At 40.1% G+C, this 14,982-nt stretch overlaps 1 protein-coding gene across 1 annotated transcript in view; it reads right to left on the bottom strand.

Annotated features, from left to right (window-relative positions):
* The window catches only part of SLC6A2 (solute carrier family 6 member 2), a 167,231-nt gene that overhangs the window by 84,475 nt on the left and 67,774 nt on the right, over positions 1 to 14,982 (bottom strand). The window contains exons 3-6 of the mRNA XM_075836917.1: positions 12,145 to 12,382; positions 10,174 to 10,312; positions 8,946 to 9,080; positions 7,760 to 7,863 (exon numbers count right to left, since the gene is read on the bottom strand). Of these exons, the coding sequence (XP_075693032.1) occupies positions 7,760 to 7,863; positions 8,946 to 9,080; positions 10,174 to 10,312; positions 12,145 to 12,382 (616 nt within the window). The remainder of the gene's footprint in view (positions 1 to 7,759; positions 7,864 to 8,945; positions 9,081 to 10,173; positions 10,313 to 12,144; positions 12,383 to 14,982) is intronic.

Raw genomic sequence — 14,982 nt, 5'->3', positions numbered from 1 at the left:
ATTTTTTATAGGTTCACACAGTGTGAAGATACATTTGATATAAGTCCTAATGGACAAGGAACAGCATCATACATGTTATCAGGAGTGCTCTCAGCCTCCTTGGTCCATAGAAAGCACAACACTAAGAAAAGCAATTTTTTTGGGTGGGGAGGGGTGGTATCAGGAACTGAACTGCTTGGATTTGTCCATAGAAAGCACAACACTAAGAAAAGCTATTTTTATTTTTTTTTGGTGGGGAGGGGTGGTGTCAGGAATTGGACTCGCCTGTCTTGTTTTGCAGCATTGACAGCTCTGCTTACAGAGAGTGTTGCTTGTTTTAATTTTTAGGAGCCAGGCCACAGCATTTTTTTTTAAAGTGCATGCCACCTTCTGCCACCACCGCTGCCTGCTGCCCATATGAAATAATTCACAGGGCCAGCGTCAGGATTTTGTGTGGGGCCGCGTATACAATGTTCTGATAGTGGCGACAGGACATTGTATGCCCCACCGCAAACAACACTGTAAACCCTTTGAGAAAGCTCACGGCGAAATGCGTGTCAGGGTCCTGAGGTGGTGGTCTCTAGTGGTGTGTTTTGGAACGTGTCCTATTATGGGTCAGTAGTTGTATTGGCAACAATATGTTTAGGAATCTGGGATTTGATGAGGGTGAGAATTAATTTATTGGTCTGGTCTGTGGACTGAATTAATTAAGGGGTCTGATTGGGGGTCTGAATTAATTTGGGGTCTGCTTGAGTGCGTGAATTAATTTAGTGGTCTGGTCTGGGGTCTAAATTAATTTAAGACTCTGGCTGGGATTCTGAATTAATATAGGGGTCTGGTGTCTACGCAGGTGACGGAGATGACGTGTTGGAAATGGAGGCAAAAACTTGATCTGCAGCTGTGGAAGATCTTAGAGCCTACAGCCTCCCTGCATGCATTCTGACTCCCCCATAGAGTCCCTCCTTAGCTTTCTCCTATAGTCCCTCTCAGTGTGCTCCTCAATCCTGGCCACAATCCCACCACTGCCACTTTACACTCTTATAGCCCTCTTCCGTCCCAACAGAACCCTGCAATATAGTCTTTCCCCCTTATCTGCTGACGGAGTCCCTGGCCACCTATTGCCTCTACCATGCCCCTCGGGAGAGCTACTGCCAGTTTAGGTCTCACCCCTGCCCCCCTCCCACCAAGTAATTGCAGAATGGAGAAAAAAAATTGGTGGACTACATGAGGCGCTGCTGGTATTAAAGTAAAAGCAAGGTAAAAGTGTTTGTGATAAAATACATAATTTGTTATAAAGAGCTACGCATTTCAACGCTGAACCAGCGTCTTCATCAGGTCAAGTGTATTATAGGACAATAGAAAAGTCACCTTATATAGTCAGTGTGATAACATATACATACAAGCCTTGAAAAAAAAAAGCCAAACGCTGGTCAAAGTCCACCTTTGACGTCATATGCGGTCAGAGGGATGTAAACGGAGTTCAGGTTACAATCAACAATTAGTGAGAAATTAAACATCATGTTCAGTGCAAATACATTAATGGTTGTAGAAAATGTAAAGATTACAAAGCACGTACCATAAACGTAATCATAAGGGTCTAAAAAGCAAATAATATAAATAAATAAAACAAAAATGGGAGGTCGGGAGAACAAACAGCCGACTAGCCGGAATAGGCTAATAAAACACTGTAAATGATGGAACAAGATACTAAAAATGGAACGTTGCATGTGGTTGGGAATAGAGTATTCTCTCATTTCAATACTCTATTCCCAACCACATGCACAGTATTTGCTTCCCCCATTTTTACCCACAGCTTTGTACGTATTTCTTGTGCCTCGTCATTCTGGCTCTCCAGAAATCCAGCATTCCTGTGCATAACTGCTATTGATCTCATGTGCAGGGGCGGACATACCGCATGTGCAGCCGGTGCAGCTGCACAAGGGCCCCGCGTGGGAAGGGGGCCCGTTCCTCTGCTGGCCGACTCAGTTCTCAGCTGCGCGATGCTGAGGACTGAGACAGAGGCCCGTGGACAGTAGCTGCGAGCCCATCAGCGGGCCCCCCGTGGACAGTAGCTGGGCAAAGAAAATGTGGGCAAAGAAAATAAAAAAACTATACTCACCTCCTCCCTCGCCTCCGTTCACCCGCCGCAGCCCCCATCCTCCTGTCTCGGTCTGTGTTACAAGTGTACAAGGCTGCACTGGTGACGCGCTGCCGATGGCACGTGACCGCTGCTGCCAATAACTCCTCATTGGTGTGCTGCTGAGGACAGTAGTTCCACAGCAAATCGCTGTTGAGGGCATTGATTGGCTGCAGCGGTCATGTGCCATCGACCGCGCGTCACCACAGCAGCTTTGTAAACACAGAAAGGGATAGGGGCTGCGGAGGGGGAACGGAGGCGCCGGAGGAGGTGAGTATAGGTTTTTCATTTTCTTTGCCCACATTTAGGGACTTAGTTTAGATAAGAATTTAACCCGGAAAAAAATGTGTTACTTGTGTTCTAAACTGGTAATAAAATGTACAATATAAATCTTCCTTCATAATTTTTATTAGTAAGGTTTATTTTTATATGCATATATATGTTTAGGTAACTTTGTCGGTATTGGGGGGGGGGGGCGGGGGGGCCCTGGCACATTATCTGCACAGGGGCCTTTTGCAGTCTGTGTCCGCCACTGCTCATGTGTACCAAACTCTTCATACGAAAGGTGCAAGCAGATGGATGACAAAATGGCTGCAAAATGGTTGCAGTTAACTATTTCTTTACTTGGAAGAATGCAGAAAACAAACTGGAACAGTGCAACAGCAACGGCATTCAAAATGAGTGCTTAAGCAGTCTCATTATAATGCTTGCCACAATGACAGCACCAAGTTATAGGCTGGCTTACTATATGGCAAAACTGTAATAGTTGATGTCTGTATTTCCCCTTTGTGCCCTTACTTATTGGCCTGGTCACTGCAGGGCTCCGCTTCCCTTTTCCTGAGGTACTCACGCTGTCTGTAATCTCAGCTGAGGCATCCCGGATTAGTTCATTTCTCCCTCTGAACTGCATCTTCTGTGGCAGGCGGGTTCTCTCCCCGGAAAGCAGCTATTATAGCAGGCTGTCTCCCTCTCTGTAAAGTAGCTCTTATGGCAGGCTGTCTACTTCTGAAAAGTAGCTATGCACACATGTATCTAAACAGGACTAGCTCTGCACATCCTCTTTCTGTTCAGGCTAAATCTTCTTCCCCGGCCATCCTGACCAATGATCTGGCTGTTCGATACATGTACATACAGTAGGAGTTAGATGCTGCAGTTACGTGTATGGAATAGAGGCAGCAGCGTGCTGTCTATAGAATAGAGGCAGTGGCAGCTCTATTGGTCCCGGTGCTTATGTGACTGGTCACATGATCGCCGGGATGCTGGTAGTGGGCGGCTGCTGCTGGGTCTAACTAGACCCAGCACAGCCCTTATAGTGACAATAGTCCAATAGTCACTATAGTAGGTATAATGTATAAATATATAAAATGAAATGATAAAGTCCTACATTGGTAGTTTCTGACCTATGAGGAGCAGACCATAATCGTTAAAAACGTAAAGTTAATGAAAAGCAAAAATAAATAGAATAAAAAATACACATAAATTATCCTCTTAAAAAAATGCTCGCCCCGCCAATCATTTTCGGAACTCTAGTCCTGACCTAATTATCCGAAAATAGACATGTACTATATAAAAATTTACAGTATTCAATAAATTAAAAAATTACCAAAAATGTCTAAATTGAATTCTAACCTTTGGTAGAAGCCTAACAAATAAAATTGATGAATTGGAATTAATAATGTCAGAGGTAAATGTATGATAACTGAGAGATGGCTGGATGATAGCTATGACTGGGCGGCTAATTTACAGGGTTACAGTCCGTTCATAAAGTAGTGTAAAAACCGGAAAGGGGGAGGGGTTTGCCTTTATGTAAGGTCCTATCTAAAGCCCAGACTATGGGATGATATAGTTAGGTCCAGAATTATTTGGACAGTGATAGAAGTTTTGGCATTTTAGCTGTTTACCAAAACATATTGAATATATAGTTATATAATCAATATGGGCTTAAAGTGCAGACTCTCATCTTTAATTTGAGGGTATTCACATCCTAATTTGAGGAAGGGTTTAGGAATTACAGCTCTTTAATCTGTAGCTGCTCTTTTTCAAGGGACCAAAGGTAATTAGACAATTATCTCAAAAGCTATTTAATGGGCTGCATGGGCTATACCCTCATTAATCCATCATCAATTAAGCCGGTAAAAGGTCTGGAGTTAATTCCAGGTGCGACATTTGCATTTGGAAGCTGTTGCTGTGAACCCACAACATGAGGTCAAAGGGGCTCAGAATTAAAGTGAAACAGACCATCGTTAGGCTGAAAAAAATTAAGAAATACATGAGAGAGATAGCACAAATGTTAGGAGTGGCAAAACCAGCAGTTTGGTACATTCTTGAAAAAAAAAAAAAAATAGCAAAACAGCGCACTGGTGATCTCGTGAACTCCAAAAGGCCTGGACGTCTATGGAAGACAACAGTGGTGGATGATTGCAGAATCCTTTCCATGGTGAAGAAAAACCCCTTCACAACATTTACCCAAGTGAAGAACACTCTCCTGGAAGTAGGTGTATCAATATCTAATTCTACCATAAAGAGAAGACTTCATGGGAGCAAATACAGAGGGTTCAACACAAGCTGCAAAACATTAATCAGCCTCAAAAATAGAAAGGCTAGATTAGATTTTGCCAAACAACATCTATAGAAGCTGCCCAGTTCTGGAACAGCATTCTTTGGACAGATGGAACTAATCAACCTTTACCAGAGTGATGGGAGGAAGAAAGTATGGAAAAAACTTCGAACAGCTCATGATCCAAAGCACACCACATCCTCTGTAAAACATGGTGGAGGCAGTGTGATGGCAGGGGCATGCATGGCTGTCAAAGGCACTGGGTCACTAGTGTTTATTTATGATATGACTGAAGACATAAGCAGCCGATTGAATTCTGAGGTGTTCAGGGATATACTTTCTGCTCAGATTCAACCAAATGCAGCAAGGTTGATTGGACGTCGCTTCACAGTACAAATGGACAATGACCCAAAACATACTGCGAAAGCAACCCAGGAGTTTTAGGCAAAGAAGTGGAATATTCTGCAATGGCCAAGTCAATCACCAGATCTCAACCCGATCGAGCATTTCACTTGCTTAAGACAAAACTTAAGGCAGAAAGACCCACAAACGAGCAACAACTGAAGACCTCTGCAGTAAAGGCCTGGCAAAGCATCACAAAGGAGGAAACCCAGCGTCTGGTGATGTCCATGGGTTCCAGACTTCAGGCAGTCATTGCCTGCAAAGGATTCTCTACAAAGTATTAAAAAAAAAAACAACATTTTATTTATGGTAATGTTAATTTGTCCAATTACTTTTGAGCCCCTGAAATGAGGCGGCTGTGTAGAAAAATCATTGCAATTCCTAAACGTTTCACAGGATATTTTTGTTCAACCACTTGATTTAAACCTGAAAGTCTACACTTCAATTACATCTCAGTTGTTTCATTTCAAATCCAACGTGGTGACATGCAGAGCCCAAATCATGAAGATTGTGTCACTGCCCAAATAATTCTGGGCCGAACTGTATGTCAGAGAAATTATCATGTGGAGTCCCTAGGTGTAGAAATACATGGAGGAAAAACCATAATAAAAATACTATTAGGGGTTAGCTAAAAGCCACAAAATCTAACATAATTTCACAGAAAATCTTCTGGTAAGGCAAATAGATGACGCATCAAATAACAATAAGGTAATTATGATGGGTGAATTATAACTACCCAGATATAATTTGGGAAACTGAAACCTGTGGATCTCATAAAGTAAACAGGGAGATGTGCTGCCGACAACGATAATATTTTACTTTTTTAAAACGATACGACCAGCAGATGATTGAGCGTTTGCTCGGTCATCTGCTCATAGTTCCTCCTGTTTATACAGGGCAATTACCGGTAACGAGCATTATATTAACGCTCGTTTACCCGATAATCGTCCTGTGTAAAATCCCCTTAACCTTAAAATGTTCATCAATTACATAAATAAATAAAAATATTAAAAGTGAAAATGTTTGGTCCTTTAAAAAGTAATGAGGGAGAAATTGTAGAGGGCAATGCGGGAAAAGCTAGTATTAAACATTTTTTAAAGGAGAAGGAAATGTCAGGAAAAATGCAGAGCAATAAAGTAAATTCTCTATTAAATGTCACCTGTCTAACAGGAAGAAGTGCAGTGCTGCCTTAAAAAGCTTAAAATAGGCAAATCGCCAAGTTCAGAGGGCATACACCCCCAAGTTCTAAGGGAATTAAGTGCAGTGATAGATAGTGAGACCCCCACCAATCGCTAAAACTAAGCGGCAGAAGCGCACAGGTGAGTTTATGATCAGCTTTTCTCAGTAAGCCAAGCATTTGGTGTACGGGCTCATAGACTTTCTATTGAGTCCGTAAACCGTTACCTCTGCTTTCCGAGAAAAACCGATCAGCAACAAAGTGGCTCTGTGCTCTCCCAAGCGCTTCTGCCGTTTCATTTTAGCGATCGGTGGAGGTCTCAGTGCTCGGACCCCTACTGATGAAAACTTCTGACATGTCACTATGACATGTCAGAATTTTTCTAAAAGTTTAGTTACCCTTTAATAGTACATTCTCAGATTGTGTCATCGTTACTAGTGGGGGACCAAGTATGCATCCTTGTTCTGTTTATTACATTATTAATGACCTTGTAGAGGGATTGCACAGTAAAATTAGCATATAAGTGTGTGTGTTCTATTACAAATGGATCTGGAGAAGTTGGAGGCTTGGGCATAGAAGTGACAAATGACGTTTAACACTGATAAATGTAAGGTTATACACTTGGGAGGGGAACAATTATGTCACCATTACATGCTGAATGGGAAAGCACTGGGTAAAACTGACATGGAAAAGAACTTAAGAATTGTTAGTTGACAGTAAACTTAAATGTAGAAACCAGTATCAGGCAGCAGCTGCTAAGGCAAATAAGATCATGTAGTGTATCAAAAGAAGCATAGATGAACATGACGAGAACATAGTTCTACCACTTTAGAAATCACTAGTCAGACCGCATATGGAATATTGTGTACGGTTTCGGTCACCACTGCACAAGAAAGACATATTAGAGCTTGAGCAGTTTCAAAGTCGAGCAACTAAAGTAACACATGGAATTGGTGGACTATATCATCCAGATAGATTATCAAAATTAGGTTTAGGTCTGAGGGGTGACCTAACATCTATGTATAAATATATCAGCTCAATACAGAGATCTGTTTAATGATCTATTTACACCAAGGACTGTAACTATAACAAGGGACAGCCTCTACGTCTAGAGGAAAAAAGGTTTCTACACCAACATACAGTAGAAACGTATTCTTTACTGTAAGAGCAGTGAGACTATGGAGCTCTCTGCCAGAGGAAGTTGTTATGGTGAATTCGCTGAAAGAATTTAAAAGGGGCCTGGTTGACTTTCTTGAGTATAATAATCTTACAAGTTATGGTTACTAGATTACTGTAGATGGGTCAATGATCCAGGGATTTATTCTGATTGCCATATTGGAGTCGGAAAGGAAGTTTTCCCTAAGATCAGGAAAATAGTCTCTTGCCTCATGGGGGTTCTGCCTTCCTCTGGATCAACATTGAAGAATAATAAGCTGAACTGGATGGCCATGTGTCTTTTTTTAGCCTAACAAACTATGATACCATAATACTATGAATTAAAACCTACCTGTAACAGTTGTTATCAAATTTATTATAGCTGGCAAATGCAATAAGAACTCCAAATCCTGCTCCAAGTGAGTAAAATATTTGTGTTGCAGCATCTATCCATACCTAAATAAAATTCAGAAAAATGTTTCATCTACTAACAATCAAAAGTCATGTTTAATGCAAATACAAGTATCTACATAAATATGCTCAACTAGATTCGAAATATTGTCTAAGAAATAATAACGTATGCCAATAATACAGCTTTGGCTAAAATGCTTGATATTCTAATATATACATCATATAAATAGTAATCCAATTTGTTAACATTCATTCGAAAGGTTAGCAAGAAACAAAGGACCAATGGAAGGGAGTGTGACTGCTAGATCAGACTACACTTGATTGTTCTGTATTCTGTAACCATAGGGACACATCCGTTCACATAAGAGAAGTATACCCAACTTTAGGATACTTTTAATCTAGATTACATTTAAATATGCTTTTCTTTTTATATTAGATGCATTGCAGCAACACAAAAAGATATAAGCTGGTAATAAGAACACTGGCATACATAGAACAGATTGGATCCCACAACAAAAATCCGAATGGGGTTTACTGATGATTCTGGTTCATCCCATCGCATCCCACCATTGCAGAACAAAACACTAGCACTTTTTGCTCCCACCCCTACCCATCCCAGGAGATAAGAGTGGTGTTGCCATCTGATCACTTCCTCTTCTTTTTTTGCTTTTTTCTCGATTGTGTAGAGGGGGCCTGTTTCATACATCCCATATAAAAAGGGGACCTTGCAACACCATACATCACAAAGAAAAAGACTAGCCTTTTCAGAACTACAGTAGCAATAGTAGGCAGTGAGCAAATGACAAGGCACAACATAGTTGTAGAACTACAGCAAAAACATCTGGTTCCTCATGTCTTAATTTAGTGGTCACTGATGTCTGTGATTATTTTAGCGCATTTCCTACTTAAATTTTTTTTCTTTCATTTACAAATTTAAGTATGTTGCTTTATAATTATAGTATTTAGTCTACAGAGAGTATGAAGGTTATATTCACATGTCCATGGGGAAACAACACCTAAATCCTGACACAATCCTGTTCGTGTGAACATGGCTTTAGAGATTGAATGCAATACAATAACTTACAATAGGAAAGATTAACCAAAATTATAAATAGCAGAGTACTCACAGTAGATTCTTTTAGTCTTTTGAAGTCTATATGAAGGTATGAACTAATGCCTTTGGAAGAACCAGGGAGTGTTACTCCACGGATGAGAAGTACAAATAGCACCACATATGGTAGAGTTGCTGTTATCCATACAACCTAACAAGAAATATTTCAATAATTTCAGTTATGATTCAAACAATAAGCAAAGGAACAATCATTTTTAGAGTTTATGAGGTAAAACTTTCTTCTATGCTTTATTGTGAGTTTTGCACCAAATCAGGAGACACCTATTTAAATCAATGGTGGTGACAGCAACCTCCTCTAGAAAACAAGCAGAATCCCAGATCTTCCCGATTGTTAAGCTGGGATTGTGTTTCAACTGTAGGCCATGAGCAATGGAAGACCCATTGCGTACCAGTCTCTGTAAACCTTAAAGACTATTATGTGTTTTATTTCCTTTAATTGAAAACCAGCAGAAGCGAAACCTTTAATCCACATTTTTTTTTTTTGTATACGCCCCAAATACTTGTTATTTTAGGGGTGTTTATTAGATTAAAAAAAACAATGTCCTCCCAATAGAAACATCCATCAAAATCACAGCTCTTCTATGGCAATACCCCTGGCAATAGATACATATCACTGACATTGTTGCTGCCCGCACACCCCAGTGCCTGTCCATTCTGCTTGCAGAGCTTTCTGCATTTTTGCACCTACTTCTTGCTGCATTCGGCTTTCCCATCACAAACAATATCACACACTACCAACCCAATGATAGTGGGGGCCGTCATCTGCTAGGCTGCATACTGGCATGCTATGTTACTGCTAGTTTGTTTTTTTCACTCTGAGAAGACGGGGGAAAAACATGGATAAATCTGGTATACAATAGAGATGAGGGAGATGTTCATATTCTGTCCACAGTTGCAGGGATGAAATGCTTCAACCTATTTGACTAATGCTGTTGTGAATCCACCTTATACTGGCAGATCAGTGCAAAAAATCGACAGCAGTCTCGCCATCATAAACATATATATTGTGTGCAGGATCTGTCAACCATACTGTAGTAGTCCCACCTACATTCAGTTCCTTATATTGCACAGATTATAGACATCACTGTAGCGGTAGTGGCCAGTACAGAATAAGTAATTTTTCAGATATACCCTTTTCCTTCTTTCATTTAATTTTGCCAAACTACAAAATTTTTCATATATGTAATACTCCTGAACAACCGCTTTTAATCATATTTACATACTTTGCCTGATGTCTTCACTCCTTTCCAAAGGCTGAAAAAAAGGACTATAAGTACAACAAACAGGCAAATAGTAAGCTGCCATCGTGGTTGTCCAAGGTCATGAATTCCAGCACTTTGATGTAGATGCAGAACGCCACGTCTATGGGAACAGACACAGAATATAATTAGATAATTTCCTGAGAGCTAATCATACATTTTCTGTTATGTAACATATATAGTAAGAACGTGTTATGTAACGGTATAAACCTTTTTCTCTGTACTGCTTTGTACTGATTACTAATTAACAACATCAGCTTGACTATAAAATATTACAGAAAGACATGGAAGCTGGCAGCATGGGCAAAAACATGATGGATGAGATTTAATGTTGATAAATGTAAAGTAATGCACCTGGGGCACAATAATAGTATTACTGCATATACATTAAATGCAATAAAACTGGGGATAATGGAACAAGAGAAGGACCTGGGTATTCTGGTAACAAATAATCTAAGCAGCAGCACTCAATGTCAAGCAGCAGCTGCAAAAGCAAATAGGATTTTAGGTTGTATAAAAAAAAGAGATAAAAACCTGTGATTCAAATGTAAAATTACCCCTCTATAAATCCCTTGTAAGGCCGCATCTTTAATATGGAATTCAGTTTTGGGCTCCAAATTGTAAAAAGGATAAAGGAGAACTGGAATGGGTTCAAAGACAGGTCGACTAGATTATTAAATGGAATGGGAGGTGTCGCTTACAATGAAAGGCTACAGAAGTTGAGACTGTTCAGCTTGGAAAAAAGACGCCTAAGGGCTCGTTCACATCAGCGTTCGCTTCCCGTTGATGGGTTCTGTCGGAGGAACCCATCAACGGAAAGGCAAATGGAAACCTCAGCTTCCGTTTGCATTACCATTGATTTTAATAGTAATGCTTCCATTGCCAATGGTTTCCGTTTGTCTCCATTCCGTAACGGTTCAGTTTTTTTGACGGAATCAATAGCGCAGACACAGCTGAACCATGGCAAAACTGCCAACAAATACTTGTGCTTGTTGACACTGTTTTCCCATCTTTGCTGTTTTACTAATTATTACTGCAATCACGGTAAAACTGTGGCAAACAACACATGTATATATATATACGGATCTGCCGCCGTTCAGCCATGGAATGGTAATGGTACGATTCTCTGCTATACCATTCTGCACTGTGTGAATACACCCTATACTTTTTTTTATCATCAATGGAAGCAATGGCCAGCCATACATTTTCCCAGAGTTAGCAAATGGGATTTACAATGTGAGATGTATCAGTCTTGCATTTTCATAGATCAGACATTACTACCTTACTATTTAAAGAGAACCTTTCACCACCCCAGACCTGTGCAGCTGAGTGCACCATCTTATAGGCGCTGCTGCACAGACCTTTGGGCACTTTGAATTAGCTGTGTTGTCTAAGCCGTTCTGGAGATATCGGTGCCAATATAATTGGCGCCCAATATGTAAATTAGCCCCTGTACTGTCAGAGGGGTTTTTCTGGACATGGAAAGGCAAGGGGGGCGTGATAGTCACAGCTTTGATTGGACAGTGTCAGACCTCTATCACGCCCCCCTACCTATCCATGTCCAGAAACGCCCCTCTGACAGTACAGGGGCTAATTTACATATCGGGCACCAATTATATTGGCACCGATGTCTCCAGAACGGCTTAGACAACACAGCTAATGCAAAGTGCCCCAAGGTCTGTGTAGCAGCGCCTATAAGATGGTGCTCAGCTGCACAGGTCTGGGGTAGTGAAAGGTTCTCTTTAAGTTCCTATCTTCTTTCTTGTTTTAAGAATCTTTGAGGTATGAAGGTTTTTTTGTTGTTGTTTTTTTCATAAATCTTTTTGCAAAGAACAAAGCTAAGAAAAATTAAAAGGAGGAAACCAGACGCGCATTTTATGTTCAATGATGCATCAATAGATCCAAAAATAAATAATGCTTAACAGAGAAACTTACTCATAAAACTCAGCAGCTGGTGTTAGTTTATACTTTGAATATGTGGTCCCATTACTCAGCAGAGATACGTTGAGATGATTTGGGTCAGTACAATTAGGAGTGTTCCATTCATTCCCACATTTGGTCCAAGGGAGCTCAGCGGTGAAGGAAGATACGAGGTAATATAATGACCATGCAATGATGACATTGTAGTAGAATCCCACATAGAGCGCTATTAATATCACTGTGTAGCCCACACCTGGACAGTAAAAAAAACAAGAACATCTGTAAGGAAGATCTGTTTGAAATTGACTACAAAGTCATACTGCTGTTTTAAATCATTGCAATAGTGACCACAGACGTATATGAACACATAAAATGTTGTGCAAAGTACGTACTGTTTCTTATTAAATAGTTCAACCCGAATAACTGACATGAAGGGTTATATCTAATAAAAAAAAACGTATGAAGAAATGTCAACAGAGCGAAGAATCTCATTAGTTAATGAGTTGTCCGCCTTTCATGTAAATGCAGAACTATGTGTGCTATAAAGATAACAGGTGCTTGACCGATTCTAACTATTTGTACAAATGCAGTTAATCTCATTTAGACTTCGTTCACATCTGCGTCAGGGTCCCGTTCTGGCGTTCCGTCGAAGCTTCCCGTCAGAACGGGACCCTGACTGAGACAAATGAAAACCATAGGTTTCTATTTGCATCACCATTGATTTCAATAGCGACGGATCTGGTGCAAATGGTTTCCATTTTTGTCAGTCTTGCAAGAGTTCCGTCATTTTGACGGAATCAGTACCGTAGTCGACTACGCTATTCATTCCGTCAAAGCAACTGAACCCTTACACAACTGACAAAAACGGAAACGATTTGCCCCCGATCCGTCACTATGAAATCAACGGTGATGCAAACGGAAACCTACAGGAAGCTCCGACGGAACGTCAGAACGGAACCCTGACGCAGATGTGAACAAAGCCTTAGTGCTATGTTTTGGATTTGTTTTAATATACTTAATAAACAATCAATAAATCCAATTACAAACTGAAAATTCAGTTTATATCACACTTTTCCAACAAGCTCTATTTAACACACCAACATATACTATCACTTGCCATAGAGAGTTTTATCAGAAATTGCTTCCATCTCATTAAAGTCTATGGGTGTCCAGGTCTTGCCTCTACCTCTAGTGATTGAGGGGGAAATTGTATTGCATATAGGGGAGAAGAACCCCCGAGATATGATACAGTATGGAGCGTATAACGGAGCTGCAGTTACATCTACTAATAAAACATTGACAAAGTACTAAATATTTGAGGCTAGGCTCTAAATTATTTGAATTATATTGTCTTTTCTTGTCTGCACTTTTTCCCGGTGTTCTATGCAGTGAATGTATCTATCGAGCACTGACAATATATATCAATGCACATATATTTTAAAGGAGAAGTACAAATGTAGCCATCTTTTTCTTGACTTTTAACACATTAAATACACAGTGTCAGCAAACTTTAACTTGACTTTTTCAATGGCTTTTTAATGGCTTTTTTTGTGTGATATCACGCTGCAGCAAGTTTTCAGAGTCAAGATAAACTTGGCCACTTCTGTACTAGAAGATGTATAGTAAAGCTTTCTCAAACTATCAAAGGCTGACATTGCAGGCTGTCTGTGTCACTAGTGTGACAATACCTGTTCTTGTCCTCTGGCAACTCTTTGTTATCATAGTGCAAAGCAATTAGAGTTTAGCTCTGTCACTAGGTCATATAAGTTGAACTGGATAACTGACCTGAATATCGCTGTCTCCCTGATTCCAGAGCTGGGTTTTTTATGGACCACCCCCATTCCAGAGATATGGCCCACTATTGTGTTGGCTCATTCTATACTAATTTGCTATAGTTAGTCAACAGGGTGTGAAATACCCTCAAACTGCCTCGTGCTAATTGGTCAGCATCAGAGGCAGGGAAGGAAGCTCCACCCCATTGGCTAACTACAGCAAATTAATATAAAGGGAGCCAACACAACAGTGGGCCATATCTCTGGATCGGGGCTCCAGGAGAAAAATAAACTGCGCTGGAATCAGGGAGACATCGCTGTCCAGGTCAGTTAACCAGTTCAACTTATATGACCTAGTGTCAGGTCCTCTTTACATTTTTATTCAGTAGCACAGGTATGAAATGAAATAAGAGATCTGATTGCTTTTATTGAGTTTTCCTATGATAAAACTTAGCTGCCAGAGTCCAGTTACAGAATGGATTGTCATGATGACACAGGCACAAAAGCTCTTCTCACAAGGGGGCTTATAACTTCAACTCCTGATAACTTGAGTCATAAAAAATATATTTAAATACGTTTTCACAATTTTAATACACACTAAGGGGACTTAACCCCTTAAGGACGCAGCCTAGTTTGGGCCTTAAGGCTCAGAGCCCATTTTTCAAATCTGACATATTTCACTTTATGTGGTAATAACGTCGGAATGCTTAAACCTATCCAAGCGATTCTGAGATTGTTTTCTCGTGACACTTTGGGCTTCATGTTCGTGGTAAAATTTGGTCGATATATTCAGTCTTTATTTGTGAAAAATTGCAAAATTTAGAGAAAATTTACAAAAAATAGCATTTTTCAGAATTTAAATGCATCTGCTTGAAAAACAGACGGTTATACCACCCACAATAGTTACTAGTTCACATTTCCCATATGTCTACTTAAGATTGGCATCGTTTTTTGAACATTATTTTATTCTTCTTGGACGTTACAAGGCTTAGAACATAAACGGCAATTTCTCATATTCTTAAGAAAATTTCAAAAGCCTTTTTTTGAAGGTACCGGTTCAGTTCTGAAGTGGATTTGAGGG

The sequence above is a fragment of the Rhinoderma darwinii genome, chromosome 9 (assembly GCF_050947455.1).
Source record: "Rhinoderma darwinii isolate aRhiDar2 chromosome 9, aRhiDar2.hap1, whole genome shotgun sequence".
Lineage (NCBI taxonomy): Eukaryota > Metazoa > Chordata > Amphibia > Anura > Rhinodermatidae > Rhinoderma > Rhinoderma darwinii.
Note: the sequence above shows the minus strand (reverse complement) of the source record. Positions and strands in the feature narration are given on the sequence as shown.